The sequence below is a fragment of the Ictalurus furcatus genome, chromosome 19, assembly GCF_023375685.1.
Source record: "Ictalurus furcatus strain D&B chromosome 19, Billie_1.0, whole genome shotgun sequence".
Classification (NCBI taxonomy): domain Eukaryota; kingdom Metazoa; phylum Chordata; class Actinopteri; order Siluriformes; family Ictaluridae; genus Ictalurus; species Ictalurus furcatus.
The window spans coordinates 9,205,097-9,222,786 of NC_071273.1; the positions used below are offsets into that span (position 1 = coordinate 9,205,097).

General features: G+C 41.8%; 2 protein-coding genes across 11 annotated transcripts in view; one reads left to right on the forward strand and one right to left on the reverse strand.

The window, feature by feature from the left end:
* The window catches only part of tmcc3 (transmembrane and coiled-coil domain family 3), a 30,036-nt gene extending 17,221 nt beyond the window's left edge, over window positions 1-12,815 (forward strand). For 2 of the 10 annotated variants that reach the window (XM_053650872.1, XM_053650874.1), the window contains 3 exons: window positions 4,771-5,705; window positions 6,133-6,268; window positions 9,480-12,815. In XM_053650872.1, coding sequence (XP_053506847.1) covers window positions 4,771-5,705; window positions 6,133-6,268; window positions 9,480-9,779 — 1,371 coding nt within the window. In that variant the 3' untranslated portion in view covers window positions 9,780-12,815. Of the gene's footprint in view, window positions 1-857; window positions 1,002-1,880; window positions 2,180-4,770; window positions 5,706-6,132; window positions 6,269-6,800; window positions 6,971-8,109; window positions 8,546-8,574; window positions 8,837-9,479 lie in introns of those variants that run through there. The other 8 variants (XR_008388634.1, XR_008388635.1, XR_008388633.1 and 5 more) reach the window with 8 other exon arrangements.
* A 535-nt stretch (window positions 12,816-13,350) lies between these two features.
* lamb1b (laminin, beta 1b) overlaps window positions 13,351-17,690 on the reverse strand; it is a 42,686-nt gene continuing 38,346 nt past the window's right edge. The window contains exons 31-33 of the mRNA XM_053650871.1: window positions 17,017-17,193; window positions 16,682-16,841; window positions 13,351-15,341 (exon numbers count right to left, since the gene is read on the reverse strand). Of these exons, the coding sequence (XP_053506846.1) occupies window positions 15,205-15,341; window positions 16,682-16,841; window positions 17,017-17,193 (474 nt within the window). The 3' untranslated portion in view covers window positions 13,351-15,204. The remainder of the gene's footprint in view (window positions 15,342-16,681; window positions 16,842-17,016; window positions 17,194-17,690) is intronic.

Genomic DNA, 17,690 nt, shown 5'->3' on the forward strand with positions numbered 1-17,690 from the left:
ATCAAAACAGCTTCAGGAAAATGTCTCCTTAGTTATATCACTGGTCGTTTTATTTAAGAGCTTAAGTTGATGTCACTCACTTTCACACACACCACATCTTTGAAACCAGACTTTCCAGAAGCAGCCCTCTATTTTATCTATTTGATTATAATGTATATAAATGAAGTCCGTAGAATTCCTCAGAGAACTGTGTATCCTCAAGCTCAGAGTCAATGTTTTGACAGCGGGTTGGTTTTACGAAGATTCAGGATGTGCTCTGTAACGCGCCTCTAATTTATATACCAGTGTCGTACACACTCCGGTTCAGCACAGACCCTTGGGCCAGTTCTTTAACCTGTCTGAGTTGAATACGGTTGTCCCCAGAACACAAACATACAGGCAAGATTTCTGGCTTGTGTAAGACTTCCAAAGTACCACATCTTCAAATACAGTGCTGGGGGAAAAAAATATTGGCCCCCATCCTGATTTCTTCTGTATTTGTGTATCTCGCACACGAAATAGTTTTAGATCTTCAAACAAAATGCAACATAAAACAAACAAATTGAAACAAAAAAAGTTATCGAACACCTATCACCCCTGGGAAAAACTAATTGCCACCTTTTAGCAGCAATAACTGCAACCAAAAGTGTCCGATAACTGGAGATCAGTTTTTCACAGCGCTGTGGTGGAATTTTGGCTCACTCTTCTTTGCAGAACTGCTTTAGTTCACTCACACTGGAGGGTTTTCAAGTATGAACTGCGCATTTAAGGTCCTGTCACAGCATCTCAACTGGTTTGTCATGACTTTGTTTAGGCCACTTCAAAGCCTTATTTTTATTTATTTATTTATTTTTTTACCCATTCAGAGGTGGGCTTACGGACTGAAGACCGGACATTCTCCTTTAGGATTTTCTGGTAGAGAGCAGAATTCATGTTTCCCTCAATTATTGCAAGTTGTCCAGGCTCTGAATCAGCAACGCATCCCCACATCATCACACCTCCACCACCATGCTTCACCGTAGGTATGATGTTCTTTTTGTAGAATTCTGTGTTTGGGGATGTAACGGGACCCCTGTCTTCCAAATAGTTCCGCTTTTGACTCATCAGTCCATAGAACATTGTTCCAAAAGTTTTGAGGATCATCAAGGTGTGTTTTGGCAAAATTCAGACAAGCCTTAATGTTCTTCTGGGTTAGCAGTTGTGTTCATCTCGCCACTCTTCCATGGATACCACTTTTACCCAGTGTCTTTCTGATAGTGGAGTCATGAACAGTGACCTTTATTGATGCAAGAGAGGCCTGTAGTTCCTTTTCATGTTGTCCTTGCCTCTTTTGTGTCTTGCTGGATGAGTAGTTGCTGAATTTTGGAAGGTCTGCCACTTCTGGGAAGGTTCACTACTGTGCCGAGTTTTTTCCATTTGGAGATCATGGCTCTCACTGTGGTTCTTTGGAGTCCCAGAACCTTCTGAAATATCGTTGTAACCCTTCCCAGACTGATGTATTGGAATCAGCTGAACCCCATTATCAATGCAGTTTCATAGATTTGGGGAAGTAGAAACTACGGGGGCAAATACATTTTCTCACAGGCCCAGTTGGTATTGAAATATGTTAAATTTGCCAAATGTATCATGTACTGCTGATATGATGGAACGAGTCAATGGGGCATGCCACTTGATGATAACCTGCCGCAAAAATACTGCGCCTCTTGCGCTTCTTAATAAGTACTCTCTTTACTTATTTATTGCTTGAACCGGACTCTTTCCGTTAGCAAATATTTTTACCGTTATTATCTCTCTCCATATCTACCCATCGGTATGTATCTTAGTTTTGAAGCTGTGATCTAAGAAACACCAATATCTCTGCCGTCGCAGAGGCAAAGTTCCTGGAACTTATTATAAGAAATCACTCCATGTAATACTTCTCTCAATGTAATACACGCATTTCTTATATCATTGACTCCCTTCCACACAGAGCAATACACAATGACTTCATAAAACTCTAATTCTAAATTCTTGATTCCTACCAGTCAGTGGTAAGGCTGCATCGGTCTTTCGCTCTGCACAACAAAGGGCAAACCGCCTGCGTGTCAACACAGACTTTTGAAACTTTTCTACGTGCATCCTCCGGTTTGCTTGTTGCCCAGCCAGGAGACGCCAAGTTGTCGTGGAAATTAGACAACACTCGCAGTATCGTCCTCTGAAGGTAAAAATGTTTGTTGCAGAAAGATGGTTAATACAGGATAGAATAATGAGAAGTGCTTGTGCTGAACCACTACTATATATATATATAAAATGCAGCACATGACACACACGGGTCTCCTAGAAGACGTTTAGACGAACCTTGAACAGAAGAACATGTTTGTGTCTCTGTAAGCAGATACACATTCTGTACTGATCTCAGTGACATGACATGGACTTCTTAGGCGTTATCCTCAGATGAACAGAACAAGTACAGTTAGATATCGTTTTTGATAGTTACAAAAGTAGTTAATGAATAAAACGAGGTATTATGTAAGGTGCCATTGCACCAAGAGGTTGTTATTGGGGTGGTACTGGTGATATCTAGCTTGCGCTTTTGGATAGGTCGTGGAGGGTCCTTCTGTGGGTGTCATCTAGGCAGACCACCTCGGAGAGCACATCTGCAGTAGTAGTTTATCGAGTAAGGGTCCACGATAGTAAACCGAAGGCTTTCTATCGTGAAAGCCTTTCACGTAAATGTCATTTACGTGAATCGTGTAGATCCAAAGAGGTTTTTTGGTGGGTTTGAAACTGGAAGCACAATAAGGGCCGTTCTTTTATTCGTTATATTAAATGTAGACACGCTCATGCTGTGCGATGCGCTCGTTTTTCGAAATGGAAAATCTCAACTTTTCAGAATTCCGCAAGCGCACCGCAGGTCATGTGACAAGAACCAACCCATCAGCTTCACCCTTTCTCTTTGTCCACACTGAAATAGGCTTTGAATCTCACGGAGCGGTTGGATGAGTTGGTGAAATTCTCAGTGTCTTCTACGTGATTGAAGGTTGGGGTGCGCCCAAGCACGACGTTTTTCGTCTCTCTTCTCCATACATAAACCTAGTAGCAGAGCTTCCGCAAGGGATTTGCGGTGCTGTAAATCCACCCTGTGCTAAAACTTCCTCGTCGCTTAGCAACGGCAGACACCACAGGAGCGCAAGCGTTTTCCACGAGTTTTTAGGCGCTAAATGTGAATGGCCCTTTAAACCTCACCAGAATCGGAAATCCGCTAATTTCCCCTACACTGGAGTGAGACCACAGACGTCTCTGGAGCTGTCGCGACCTTTTTCCCCCAGTACAACATCTGTGGTGCGGCGCCTCGTGATACATTTTTTCCCTAACGTTACCCCATCAAACTTTTCCTAACCTGTTAGTACGCTTGTTAGCATGCAAGCTAACATCAGTCAGTTCAGAATGAATCGGAATACTTTTGCTGAGTTTAAGACTCCCACTGCATCCGTATTTCTGTCTGATTTTAACGTCTGGCGTTATCGAAAGTTGCTCGGAGAATAAAAACGAACACGCAATGAAAAAGACCCACTGTGTTTTAATGAGTGTTCGTGTTGACCATGGTTACGTGTTAAAATAAATGGCGCACTTATATAGCGCTTTTATCCGAAGCGCTTTACACTGTGTCTCACTCACACACACACTCACACACCAATGGTAGCAGAGCTGCTATTGAAGGCGCTAACTTGCCATCGGGAGCAACTTGGGGGTTCAGTGTCTTGCCCAAGGACACTTCAGCATGTGGAGTCATGCGGTAACCCTACGGTTAGTGGACAACCCGCTTTACCAGCTGAGCCACAGCCGCTGTGTTAACATGATCAGTGTTTGCTAATGTATTCAATTTAGAGATGTAAAATTCATGAAACCTTTTTTTTCTTCGGTTTTATGGTTCAAAGTCACAAAACAACATTTTGGTTTTTAATATTTGTGTATGAGCTTCACCTTGGTCATAGATACTGATCTCTCTCTCTCTCTCTCTCTCTCTCTATATATATATATATATATATATATATATATATATATATATATATATATATATATATATATATATATATATACATACATACATACATACATACATGTATATCCATCCATTTCTATACCGCTTATCCTTCAGGCTCGCGGGGAACCTGGAGCCTATCCCAGGGAGTATTGGGCACAAGGCGGGGTACACCCTGTATGTGGTGCCAGTCCATCGCAGGGCACAATCACATACACATTCACACACCCATTTATACACTACGGACACTTTGGACATGCCAATCAGCTTACCATGCATGTCTTTGGACTGGGGGAGGAAACCGGAGTACCCGGAGGAAACCCCCACAGCACGGGGAGAACATGCAGATATAATATAATATAACAATATATATATACCAGTATTCACCAATAAGCATGGCCAAGAACCGCATATGTCGACAGAAGCAGACAATATGACGGACATGGCAGACTGCTAACCAGAGTCCTTTTCCCGTATCCCATCATTAAACATGCAGGACTGTCATATACTCACTACTTACTGCTTCACACAACTCTATAATAACTTTTTTAAAGGTAGGATTTTGTTAACTTTTTACAGTCCAGTGTCCATATTGTGTTCCAAATTGCACTAGAGGTCATAGTGTCAAAACCAGTGCACAGAGAAGTGCTGGAAGCCAATCAGATTGGCCAGAGTAGTGTACAATAGGTATCAAAAGTTCTCTGTGTCCTGTGGGCGGAGCATCTGAGGTTGAGACTAATTATTTTCTATCTATCTATGTGTGTCTGCAGTCGGAGCGAGCGGCTGAGGGGACCAGTCTCCCAGGCGTAATGCAGCGTGGCAGTTCAGAGTTGTTTCTGGAGCTCGAGAGTGACTCAACTGTTCGGGATGGAACGCGTCCTCGACTGGGTCTGGACAGCCTACAGCAGAAGATGCTGAAGGTGACTGAGCAGCTGCGTATTGAGCAGGCTTTGAGGGACGAGAATGTGGCAGAGTACCTAAAGCTCATTGATACTGCCGACAAGCAGCAAAGCAGTCGCATCAAGCATGTGTTTGAGAAGAAGAACCAGAAGTCTGCGCAGACCATCGCGCAGCTGCAGCGCAAGCTCGAGCAGTACCACCGAAAGATCAAGGAGTGTGACACAGCAGCCTTGGCCAACGGCACCAAACTGGCACAGATGCCTGGCAAAGACGCTAAAGAAGCATCCAGGGACAGCCTGAAGGACTGCGCCAAGGAGGCAGGGCCCAGAGCAAGTGGCCGAAACCAACATTTGGACAAAGCGAAGACAGTGGGTCCAGGCGTCTCACTCTCACCACCATTCTTCTTCAACAAGTCGCGAGGCTTTGCCAGCCTCATCCGCAACAAATTTGGCAGCGCTGACAACATTGCACACCTTAAGAGCACGATGGAGACGGGAGGCGGGCTGAGAGCCGAGGGGGCGGGGCGAGCTCTGAGTGGCAGTGCCACGCTAACGAGCAAGCCGAAGTACCCGAGCGACGACGAGTGCTCAACAGGCACATCAGCATCAGCAGAGAGCAGTGGGAATGGCGGGCAGGCTGAGGGGGCCCAGGTGGAGAGTGACAGCAGGCTGACTGATGCTCTGGAGGAGGTGAGGGAGCTCCGAGAGGCACAGGGTCACCTCAGTGAGGACATCGAAAGCCTGAGGAGCCAGACCAAGCGTAATTACGGCTTCATCTCACAGATGCTGCAGGAAGAGCGCTACAGGTACACAAACTATTAGATGTCCGACTTAAGCTCACTGGTGAATATATTCAACACTTAAATGCTTAAAATCCCGTGTTATACTTTTAGTTGCTTAATGTAGGTCTGTTAAAACACACGTATATTTTCCTGAACTAAGGGAAATTTTTTTTTTCTCCAGGATAAGTCTCAAATGATGCTTTAGTGAGTATATAGTACACTACAGAGTTTCTACAAAGCGATTATGTTCGACCCTATGTAGTGAGCCAGAGTTCTTGGCATTAATTTATAGATCTGGAAAAGTATTGCAATTCAGAACACATTTGGAATCTGTAGCATTTCGCTACTCTCTTATTTGTAGCCTTCCTGATGGATACCATATTCACGTTTTCATTTTTCATGTCTCACTCATACTCGCACATGGCATGTGTGTCCTGGTCTCCTCTGTTAGGTGTGAGCGGCTGGAGGATCAGCTGAATGACCTGACCGAGCTGCATCAGAACGAGACCACCAACCTAAAGCAGGAGCTGGCCAGCATCGAAGAGAAAGTAGCCTACCAGGCCTACGAGCGAGCCCGTGACATGCAGGTACACACACCACGCACATACACACAGCAGTCTGTCTAAATATTAAGCCTGGCCAAATCTCTGAGCTCTCCTGAATGGAAAACTGCAAAGATCCTGAAAGAGATCCAGGTTTAGTTCCAACTACAATGGAGAAACCGTGACTGTTTTTGTGACTATTTGTTCATGCAAATAGTTTCCTTTGTTGTGTAACTCTGATGTTAACATATTAATGTAGATTTTTAAACCAGATGCAACCAGCAGCATGTCACACTGCAGTGGTTACACCTGCAGTAAGCTATGCTCTGTTGTATATGTGCTGTGAGTGGCTGTTAAAGGGAACACTGACTATGAAGGCTTGTATGGCTTGTTTAGATTAACACTGACATCCGCTATATAAATCCGCTATAGAAAAACACTCCAGCTGAAGAAAACTCCTTGCACTCGTAGGCTGCCGTTGCTGTTTACGCCGCAATGCATTCTGTAGTGACGTCAAATATTTGCACCGGTCTTGATTCTTCAGCGACCCTACGGCGATATAAACATGCCTTTTCAGTTTGAACCCGTGTGTAACATAAACGAGGAGGCTAATATAGAAGACATTACTAAAAATGGCCATCAAAATGAAGATGATCAGAGAGGTGAGGAGGAGAGAGTGGGCCAAAATCTATGGTGTCCGTGTAGCAACTGCATGTCTATGCCAACCGAGAGCGTTTGTTGTTCAAGGTAAGCACATGGATTAAACCATCGTTTTATGATGAAACGTATTCTATTATCAATAATTTTTAGAGATTTTCAGCCACCTCGCCATCGTATACTTTATCCTGTTAAAATTCCGACGGCCCGCCAGCGCGCTGTCGCCATGCTATGAGCAAATCTCTGCGATCTACACAGCCTCTGTGTGTACGAAGGTACCTTTGGAAAGCTAAGGTTCAGATGTGTTTGAGATACAATCACAACTGCAGCTACAGTCAATGTCTCTGTCAGACCACCAACATACAAACAAACATTTACGAAACAGAGGCAACTCACCTCATATGGAGCCTCATAGTAATCCACTGATCAGTAACATCCTGACAAAAACATTCTTGTTACACTGGCAAAGGTCCAAACAGTCCAATTATTTAAAACATTTAGTCCACCTTCCAGAAGAGACCAAAACCATGCATGTACTCCAAATGGTTCAAGAACAGCTTTAATTTTACTTTGGGTATGACTTGGCTAGGCGTTTTAGGCTCATTTTACATGAGGTTTACGTTATGAGAATATACAGAAAAAAACGCACTAACAAGATGCTTACGGGTTTGAATATTTACAGATATCCCCTGTATCACAGCACACAAGAACTAGAAAATTACAGCCGTAGCAGCACTGTGGCATTATTTTCCTGCTGCTGGGGCTAGTAGCTAATTCTTCCGAGTGCTCAAGTGCAACCATTTTACGTCATCGACTCGGAGTGCATTGTGTCATGTAATGGCGGCCGCCGTAGGTTAAAATATGTATTCAATATTATGGTTTTTTTAAAGTAATGAACATTAATTAATGTGTTTCTAACAATGTATTTTAGTAAGAGAGGGTAATTATTGCGTGTTAAGGCCTGCAAGTCTTCATAGTCAGGGTTCCTTTTAAGAAAATACACTCCCTAGACTAGACTTCAGTATCATAAGGATCTGTCTGGCATTTTGGTCGAAATTGAGTTAATTACATAAACTTCACAGTGGGGAAGATTTTTGAACATTTAGCTAATGTTCAAAAATGTACTTTTCTAATTGTTTGAGACTTTCAGATCATGTAATTTCGAAGTAACCCAGAGTTTCAGAGTTTTGCTAGCTGGAATGTCAAATCTTTGATGCCCCATGTCTCAGAACTACTCTTCACAGATAGAGAGAGAGCGCGCGCGAGCCTTCATACTACGGTTAGAACTTGGGTGAAGTCAAGAGTTCACGGTGTGAAGCTCTTTCTCAATTGTTCCAGGTCCACAGAAATGTGCATACTTTAGAACAGGAGCTCAAAGTTTCCTGAAACTATGGCCCAAGAATTAAAATCAGCCCAAGGTATGCTAATAAAATGTGACTGCGGCTCCACAGTTTCTGAAAAGTTCCTTTGGAAACGTGCCTGTATTCAGACTGAGCTGCAGCTCAGCAGGCCTGTGGCATTAGGAGAAGCGCTTTGGTGTTTGTTTACCAACTGATTTGCTCATTCTTTATTTTCCCTCTCTGTGTTTCCTGTCTAATATTTTGTCTTGCTGTCTCAACGTGCCATTTGGTGCAAACATCTTAACTTTCATCACGCGTACGTGCTAACACACACACACACACGCTGCTACACAGTCGCCATTATTCGCATAACTCACCTATGTATCTTGTGTACATCTAGAGGATTAAGTGGCATCCACTAGATAGCATGTCACCCAACATCCCTGTCTGTCGGGTTTCTAAATGAAGCGCTAATGTAAGTGATGTCATCTACAGCAACGTTAAACAGACAGAAGAGTGGTATTCAAAACATTTTGCTAAGTTTAAAGAGGTCTTGCTGTAATAGGAAAACACTTTGTGTTGGTACTCAATAACAGTGGAGAGTAGTGCAGAAGTACATCAGTACCTCCATGATTTCAGGATTTTGCGATCGCTGAAATGAACACAAAATCGAGCAAAAAAATGGTTTTGTTGGGTTTTCCCCCCAAAATGATAACAGATTTTCCACAGATTTGGGCCAAGATGTGTCATGTGGCGTCATCACAACGCGCGTTCAGTCAAATCCCTCTTCGATCCACGCGTGTCGAACATGAATACGGTGAAAAGGTCTCGTTTACCAACAAACATCACTGCAAAAGGCAATTCCATGCTATTGCAGTTTCGTCAATTCAAGTACTTTTCCACAAAAAAGCACAAAAAGCTCCAACTGCATCTCAAAATCAAGTATTTTTGGCTGTAACGATCATAAGAAAAATTGTACAGACCGATATGATTTGAGACATCATGTTTAGAGTGTAGATGTGAGTATCTCACACACACACATACACACACATACTTCCTCTCTGTGTGTCTTCCCTCATTCTTTGGAATCTCTTAACTTTCTGTCTTTCTCTTATTCGTCTGTGTCTGACTTGTCTGTGTGTCTGTGTGTCTGTGTCTGTGTGTGTGTCTGTGTGTGTCTGTGTGTGTGTGTGTGTGTGTGTGTGTGTGTGTGTGTGTGTGTGTGTGTGTCTCCACATCTCCCTGTCTCGTCTCTGTAGGAGGCACTGGAGGCATGTCAGACGCGTCTCAGTAAGCTGGAGTTGCAGCAGCAGCAACAGTCGGTGCAGCCGGAGAGCACCGAGGCCAAAGTGCTACTGGGAAGGTGCATCAACATCATGCTAGCCATCGCCACGGTGATCCTGGTGTGCGTCTCCACGGTGGTCAAGTTCACAGTGCCGCTACTGCGCAGCCGCCTACACGTGCTTGTGACTTCGGTGTGCGTGTGTTTGCTTGTGCTCAGCTGGGGCCACTGGGAGCTCATTCAGTGTGCGGTGGAGCAATTTCTTCTAACCAGATGAAGAGAGCGTGTGTGTGTGTGTTTTCTCAGACTGTCACTTGTGTCACTGGAACATGGGTCAGGAGGAACTGTTTGGATTTTAAATTTAAATCTTGTGTCTTTTGTGTGCGTGTTTGTGTGTTGGGATTTTGGGGGTGGGGTGGTTACTCTGGTTTATGCAACCCGGTCTCTCTCATGCAAATTTGCAGGAATTCAAAGTCCACGGATATCTGAGTCCATAATTACTGCCTAATGAGGTTAATATTCTCCTTGCGGCCACAGTACACAGTACAAAGTAGAAATAATTGGTTACTTTCTAATGCTTACTTTTTACTTTGCCAGAAGTTCTTCACTGTTCAGTGTGAAGTGAGTAGAGCTAACCTTAGTTAAGTGTTGGATAAGCTTTACTCTCAGCGATCAGGAGAAGTCCAGTGAGTGAAAGCAAATGTAGCAAGCGTAATCTACTGTGTTAAATCTGTAATTGGCTAGGATGTTGACATCCTATGTTTGTCTTAAACAAAGAGATATTTATTGAGCATTATTACAAGAATTCAGAATAAGGCCATACTCATTCTCCAGTCAGCAAATTAAGCTGGTGTTTGGCGTTATGCAAAAAAATATATATATAACACTGTATTCATGTATTAAATCACTCCTGCATGGTCGAATCCTTCAAACTCTGACAGTGATCAAACTGCATTCGCTGTACTGTGTTCTCACAGTCTAACTGCTTCATTGAGCTGGTGTAAATGCCTTCACCTGCACCAGCGGTGTTTCGTCTCTTTTATGTTCCACGTTTCCTCTGGAGCAGGAAATAAACCAAAGCTCAGCACACACCAGCTGTCTGAAATGCATTGTAAGTGATGCTCAACTTCAACTGTGCACAGAAAGCAAATACGTGTTGTTGTCTTTTTTTAATGTGTGTTTTAGCGTTTTAGTCTCGAATTAGACATTGGGATGCTGAGCTGTATTCTAGAATGAAATGTAGGACTTTTTAAATGAAGGATTTAAGGACTATTTTTATACCTCAAACTGTTCTGACGAGTCTGTGAATAGAGATTGCTATGTCACGTGGTGTTTTTGTGTTCATCACCTTCTATCTATAAATAGCTGTTATCGTCACTACCTAAAATAATGTTAACGATGCCTTCTTTCAGGTTTGTAAGACAAAAAAAAAAAACCCCCCGTTGGTAATGTTCCATTATACATTTCCTTTCCTTAATGAATGAATGATTGTAATCAATCAGCTAATCTGTAAATTAGTCAGTGTGGAGCAGACTTCATTTGGGTTGCAACCAAAATAAGCAATAATTCATTTAAAACAAAACAAAACAATGATGCATTTTTTTTCAATTCCCTTATGATGTTTCTTTAGTTTGACACGAGAACTACAAGGCTGGCTAACAAGTAATTGAATAAGTAATTATTTCATCACATCTAGTTCTTCAGTAGTCACTCAGACTTGCTGATGTGATTTATTGTACTCTATAGTAACATGATGCATTATTTCTGATAAATACCGCAGTCATACAGCCATCTTTCCCTGGAAACGTCTCGTCTGGTTGGTGCTCATTCCAATAATCAGGACACCTAGAAGTTATCAGTTACATTAGTAAGCAGCAATCTGTTTTACCTTGACTTTCTGCCGGAGGTGGTGAGAGAGGTGACCGTGTCACTAGACAGACCGTAGAACTGACTGGAAAAGTGTTCAGAGAATGCTGTTGAACTCATGACAATGGAGAACGTGCACGGTGATCCCCAGGTAGTAGTGAAGGATTTCCTGAAGCAGCAGACCACTAAACAGTGTGGTTTATCACTGTGGACATCCAGGAAGTCTATGGGCCATGGTGATATTCACCAGCCATTCAGCACAAGCGATGTCCGAACCAGACGCTGCGTCCTTGAGATGGTTAATGCTGAGGCACTAAGCTGCCCATCTTGATCTTACACAAGACCCCAACACTGACTGCGATGAACACAGGTCTCGCCACATGGCTCAGTTTACCACTTATATTGGGGGAAAAGGAGGCTTGGCAGTCAACAGAGTGTTGTTTAATGAGGGGAAAACCACTCAACCATGCTAGCAGCACATAACCAGAGACTCGCTGGGCAGCCAAACGGTGATGGATGTGAAATATTTGAGGAGACCATGCAGATTTAGGTCCTGTCCTGGAGGAGAATGAATGAAGGGAAACACCAGTCCAGCACCAGTGTTGCAAATGAGAGGAATTGATCTATTTAAGCAAGCTCAGTTGTGAAAGTCACATGGTATGGTGAGGGGAAACCTGGTGGTGGTCTACACACACTGTGGGATGTAGAATACTCAAAGAACCTGATCTGGAGGGGATAATGTAAGGTCACCTTACACCTACTGTAAGGTCACAGAGATGAGTAGTAAACGGCACATTAAGAGAAAACTAACAGTGCTAGTGGTTGGCGTGTAGTTCTGTGAAGTCAGAAGAGTTGAGAGGATGGTATTGCCAGCTTTGGAGAACACCTATTACCATATTGATATGGTGTACATGTGGTCTAAGAAAAGAAGAACGGTGGAAAGATGGCTGTATGACTGCAGTATTTATTGCGTGATTCTCACAACGTAGGTGAAAGCCATAACATTATTGGGGTAGCCATATTGCTAAACCAGAATGACTTTTTTTTTTTTTTTCTTAACATCTAACTTCCTAAAGTCCAAAAGTTTGTAATTATTGACTGTCACTGCTTATTGTACAGGTTGTTTATTTAAGGATGAGATCTTGAAGGTTAAACTGATTAGACTCCATTTGGGAATTTCTCTCTGAATTGGAGGAAGGTGCTACTCCCAGAATCATAGTTGTGGTGGATCTTATTAGACCAACAGACCTGAACTTAAGGCTGCTTGCATCTATAAGTGCAAACACTCACCCTGTAGCTTAGATGCAACAAGACCAAATTACCTCTCTGTTTTTTTTTTCTAGTTTCCCTGTGAATGCATGTATTAAGACTTTGCACTTATTCATTTGTTTTGTGCTTCTGTCATGAGTCTTACACAGAATGTCAAAGTAAAGTGTTTGTGTTTTCAGTGGTCTCCTAGTCATGATTGTCTTAAACATGTTCTTTTTGTCTTAAGAATTCTCTCAGATGTGTTTTTGATGCTGAGGAAGTGATGTTTGAACAGTTTGAGAAGCACTCTGCTGCCCTCTTGTGCTCATTGAGATAAATGCACCCAGCCATGAAGAGTGCATCGCATTGCCTGGCTAAATCACAGAGAGGAAAATCATTTTTTGAGTCCTGAAATTGGTTGCTGGTGGAATTGGACTTTGTGTCTCTGTGACATTGTCACCAGGACACACTGATGGTATGTAGCTGCTATACAGTGAACATAGCACTGGGACCCCATTGCCAGCGCCTTGTCCCCCGACCTAAGTGTAGAGGTAAAACCAACTCCAAAGAACTGCACATGATTAAGAATCCAATTAAATAAACAGGCTCAGCAATAAATAGTGGTTATGTGTTGGAGGAAACCGCTGAACCACACGAGTAGTGCTAGCCAGAAGTTTGCTAACTGACTGGAATTTGGAATATTTAAAAGAGAAAATGAAGGAGGATGTATCCAGTGGCATGTAAATAACATATTTATTATATTTTTTGCAAAGAAAAGATGGATAAATCTTTATAATTCCAAGGTCAGGACAGTAAAATGTTCATCCATCCATCTTTAAAACCTGTTCCAGGGGGTAAGTTTCTTTTTTTTTTTTTTTTTCCCCATAAGATTTTGTAATTATACACACATTCATAAAGCAGGAGACAGTTTGTGTGGGTGTGGCAATTGATTATAAGGTAGGAAACTGTAGCGTAAACCTACTACAATGTTGTTTTTTATAGTCTACCATTTTAAAACATTTTACCTTGAGACATTTTCTGAATACAAAAAAACCCCTTTGGTCTTATATGCCTGTCAAATATATCATATATAGATACAGTTCATGAAATCGTAAACACTCTTGTTCAGTGTACTTTGGACTATAGACGTTGTTAATGTATAAATGGTGGGTGGTTAGTAGCTTGCGTGTGTCTTGTATGTAAGTGCATTTGAAATGTGAAAGTTTTTTTTTGGGGGGGGGGGGGGGGCGATGGAAATCCTGGTCTTGGAAATAGTTTACACTGCACGTTTGATGTTTTCCTGTTTGTTTGTTTTTCCTCATCACCGCATTAAATATTTCTCGGCTTGCCATTTGCAGCAATCGACTAATCGGCAGAGCACAGGACCTCTATAATAAAATATTTCTAGCAGAGGGTAGAAATTCCCAAAGGTTATGTACTACAGCTTTAGTTATTTTCTCTTTGTATTGAATTTCTTTCTTTGCATGCACACTGTCGAAGAGATCAGTTGACGCCGGTCAAAATGCTTGTATATCAGAGATGAAAATAAGAAATTTTATTGCAAATGAATGTCATAGGGAACTCCAATCATGTAATTGCTTGATTTCATAAATGTAAATTTATTTATTTATTTTTTAAACGAACACACAGGATGTTTCTTTGTATTTCGCACCATACTGTATAAACTCTAGAGACTGTTCTGGGGGTGGGGGGTGGGGTACTCAAACCATCAACCATGCCACAGTTAAAGTCACAGAGATCGCACTTTTCCCCCCATTCTGATGTTTGTTGTGAACATTAACTGAAGCTCTTGACCTGTATCTGCATGTTTTTACGCCTTGTGCTGCTGCTACATGATCGAATGATTTGGATAACTGCAGGTGTACATGTGTTCCTATTAAAGTGGACGGCGAGTGTGTTCTTATCTATGCATAACGCTGGTTGATTTTAGCCTCGGGAGGTCGGAAGTAACGGAAATGCCTGCGTAAACGTTCATCGACGCACCTTTTTAATGAACAAATGACTTATTAATATTTCAAATGTCTTACTTCCACGTGGACATCTTGTGTGTCTGGCTGTTTAACGGTGTGAATATTGCATGAAAAATGACAGAAATCGAAGCAGGGCTCATGTTTTCTGTTGCCGAACGCCAATGTTGGAAACAAATCGTCTTAGAACGGAAAGAAAATAACTGCATTTGGGTTAAGCTCAATCTTTTAAGTGTAACCATTTTGACCAAAAATCCATTTTTATTATTAATTATCAATCATTAATGTTAGTTAGTTCTCCACCTCATATGAATACATTTTGCTCATTTCAGTTCATGTGCAATGCAGTGGGACTCCAGGACCAGGATTTGAGAGATACTGAAGGGGAAGTGTGTGTGTGTGTGTGTGTGTGTGTGTGTGTGTGTGTCAGAGACGTTACTGACTTACCAGAATGTTACTGTCAAAAAAAAAATACTGCTGATTTTTTTTTTTTTTAATGGAGGCGGGGGCGTGGTTAAAGTAATTCAGTGTTAGAAAGTATCTATAATGTGTTTTCTAAATGCATCTCTTCGGGGATGTTTTTATTTATTTATTTATTATTTATTGACAGGTGCTGTATACTGTGACTCTCTGGCTGAGCTCCTGGAGCACAGCCTGCGCTTCTTTCTCCAGCGCCTGCACCTCCTGCGCTCTCTCTGCCAGAGTCCTCTGATTCACTGAGAAAGTCTTCTCCAGCTCTGTGAGGGGGGGAAAAAACATGACGGTAAATACACTACAGCTGTGAATCTGATCGTGAATCGCAATCCATTTGATTCGAAAGCAATTTAGTAAGTTATATGAACAGTGTTGATTCCATACACTAAGCAGCGAGTTAGATTTAGCTTCTTAAGAAATATTCCAACATGTTAAAGGTATTTGTTTCCTCCTGGAGATCATTAACAAATAAATCTTCTGTGAAATATAACCTTCAGCTCTGCTTTGTAAATTCCTTGCCGTTAGCGTTGCTACTTTCGCAGATCGTTGTTCCAAAGCGAGTCCTTGAGAAAGTCGGCGGTGTGTAGTGGTGGGTGGAGACTGATGTTCGAGATATTACATGTGTTTATTTTGTACTATCTGTTCACAACTGAGACTCGCTGTGAGATGCACTTATGATCCAGTGCTAAAAGTCTAGAAGTTCTTGTTGTTGTTGTTGTTTTTTTAGAAGAAAGTCTGATATCATGAGAATAAAGATATTATGAGAATAATATACCTTGAAAAAGCCGTATTATCGGATATGAGGGGGAAAAAAGTGGTGATATTTTTTTGAAAATAAAGTCATAATATTTCCAGGAAAGGAAATAATAAAGCCATGATATTATGAGGAAAAAGGGTCACGGTGTTTGGAGAGTAATGTTTGCGGGGCGTTGAAGATTTTAAGTTCTACTTAGTATTGCTTTTACAAATAAAAAATCTGCCACGTCAGCACCAGGTATTATTAGTGCTCACACGCTATTGTTAACGGTGCAATAATCCATTCATCACTTTTCTGTATGTAAACAAGGTGTTACTCATCTGGATATATTCATATTTGTATTCATCTGTACCTACATTGAGGTGTTCATAGTGTACATATTACCATAATTATTATTTGTGTGTGTGTGTGTGTGTGTGTATATATATATATATATATATATATATATATATATATATATATATATATATATATATATATATATATATATATATATATATATATATATTTCATTCAATTCTATTCCTATTTCATGTGTATTCCTTCCTATCTGTTTTGTGTAATTGAGCTGCTGTAACGAGGGAATTTCCCCAGTGTGGGATCAATAAAGTTAATTTATAACTTAACAATAATGATTTCTTCAAGCATGAGTGTGTTAGTATATCATAACTCCTTTCAATTTTAAGATTGTTTAAATTAAAAAAAAAAAAAAAGTGTGAACAGTTAATTTTCATGTTACTACTTATCCAATCAGTGCAGTTATTTCGAGTGGAATTCTAAACATACTAAGAAATGGGATCAATTTACACATGTCCTGTACACATAATACTGTGTGTGTGTGATTACCGTTTAGATTCTGTAATTTGCTGATGGCCTCAGTCACTAAGTTCTTTGCCTCCTGCTGGAGTTGTTCTGCTCTTTGGCGTGCATCAGATACACCAACTGCTTTCTCCTCCATCAGGCCCAGAGCCGACTGGTATTTAGGCTGCACCTCTAAAATCAGTGTCTGACACACACACAAGCACAAACACAGACAGTCAATTATCCAGGCGTATGCAGTTATTTGGGTGTTTTCAAAATCCCTAACTGTTATGCAATTCCAAGCTCTGTTTTTCTTCTTCTTTCCCCTCTACTTGAGACCGTGCCTCCATCCACTTTTCTGTAACAGGGGATCAGGTTACCCGTTCGGTTTGTTCCGTGTCCTCAGAGGTGTAGTCGGCCTTGTTCTGAGCAAGTTCTGCACTGTTGGAGGTCTCCCGAGTTTTCTGTCGCACCGCACCCTCGTTCCTCTTAAGATCCAGCAACCGCCGAGTGGCGTTACTCAGCATTAACTCGGACATCCCCATCTCGGAGTCCACCTACAAAACATGCACACACACACGTAATTCATAATGACGTAAATAGTGCTATGCTTATTGCTATGCAGCCTTGCCACGATATGAAATTAAAGAGGGTTAGGGCCTGAAAATGATATGCTTTCGGTTGGTCCAGTATTCTTAGCTGTCTCCCTGCTGACACGTAAACATAACCTTAACTTCTTCCTCCTGAGAGACACAACACAAAAGTGTTCCACCCTATCACCTGGAGATCATAAGTTTGAATCTGACCATTTCATAGCCTTCTGCAGCCGGGAGCCATGGGAGCTAAATCGGCCGAGGGATGGCATACTCGTTCTCACAGTCACAATGACACTGTCTGTGAGCTTGTGTATGTGGAAGAGGGCAGCTAGCACTTTCCTCCAAGTGTGTTACACTGCTCTTTGATGCTGCATGAGCAGCCGTGTGAAAAGATGCAGTTGGTTGGTTTCTCAGAGCCACGTTCCTAGCTGTCGTATGATGGGGAGAGCTAGCTGTCG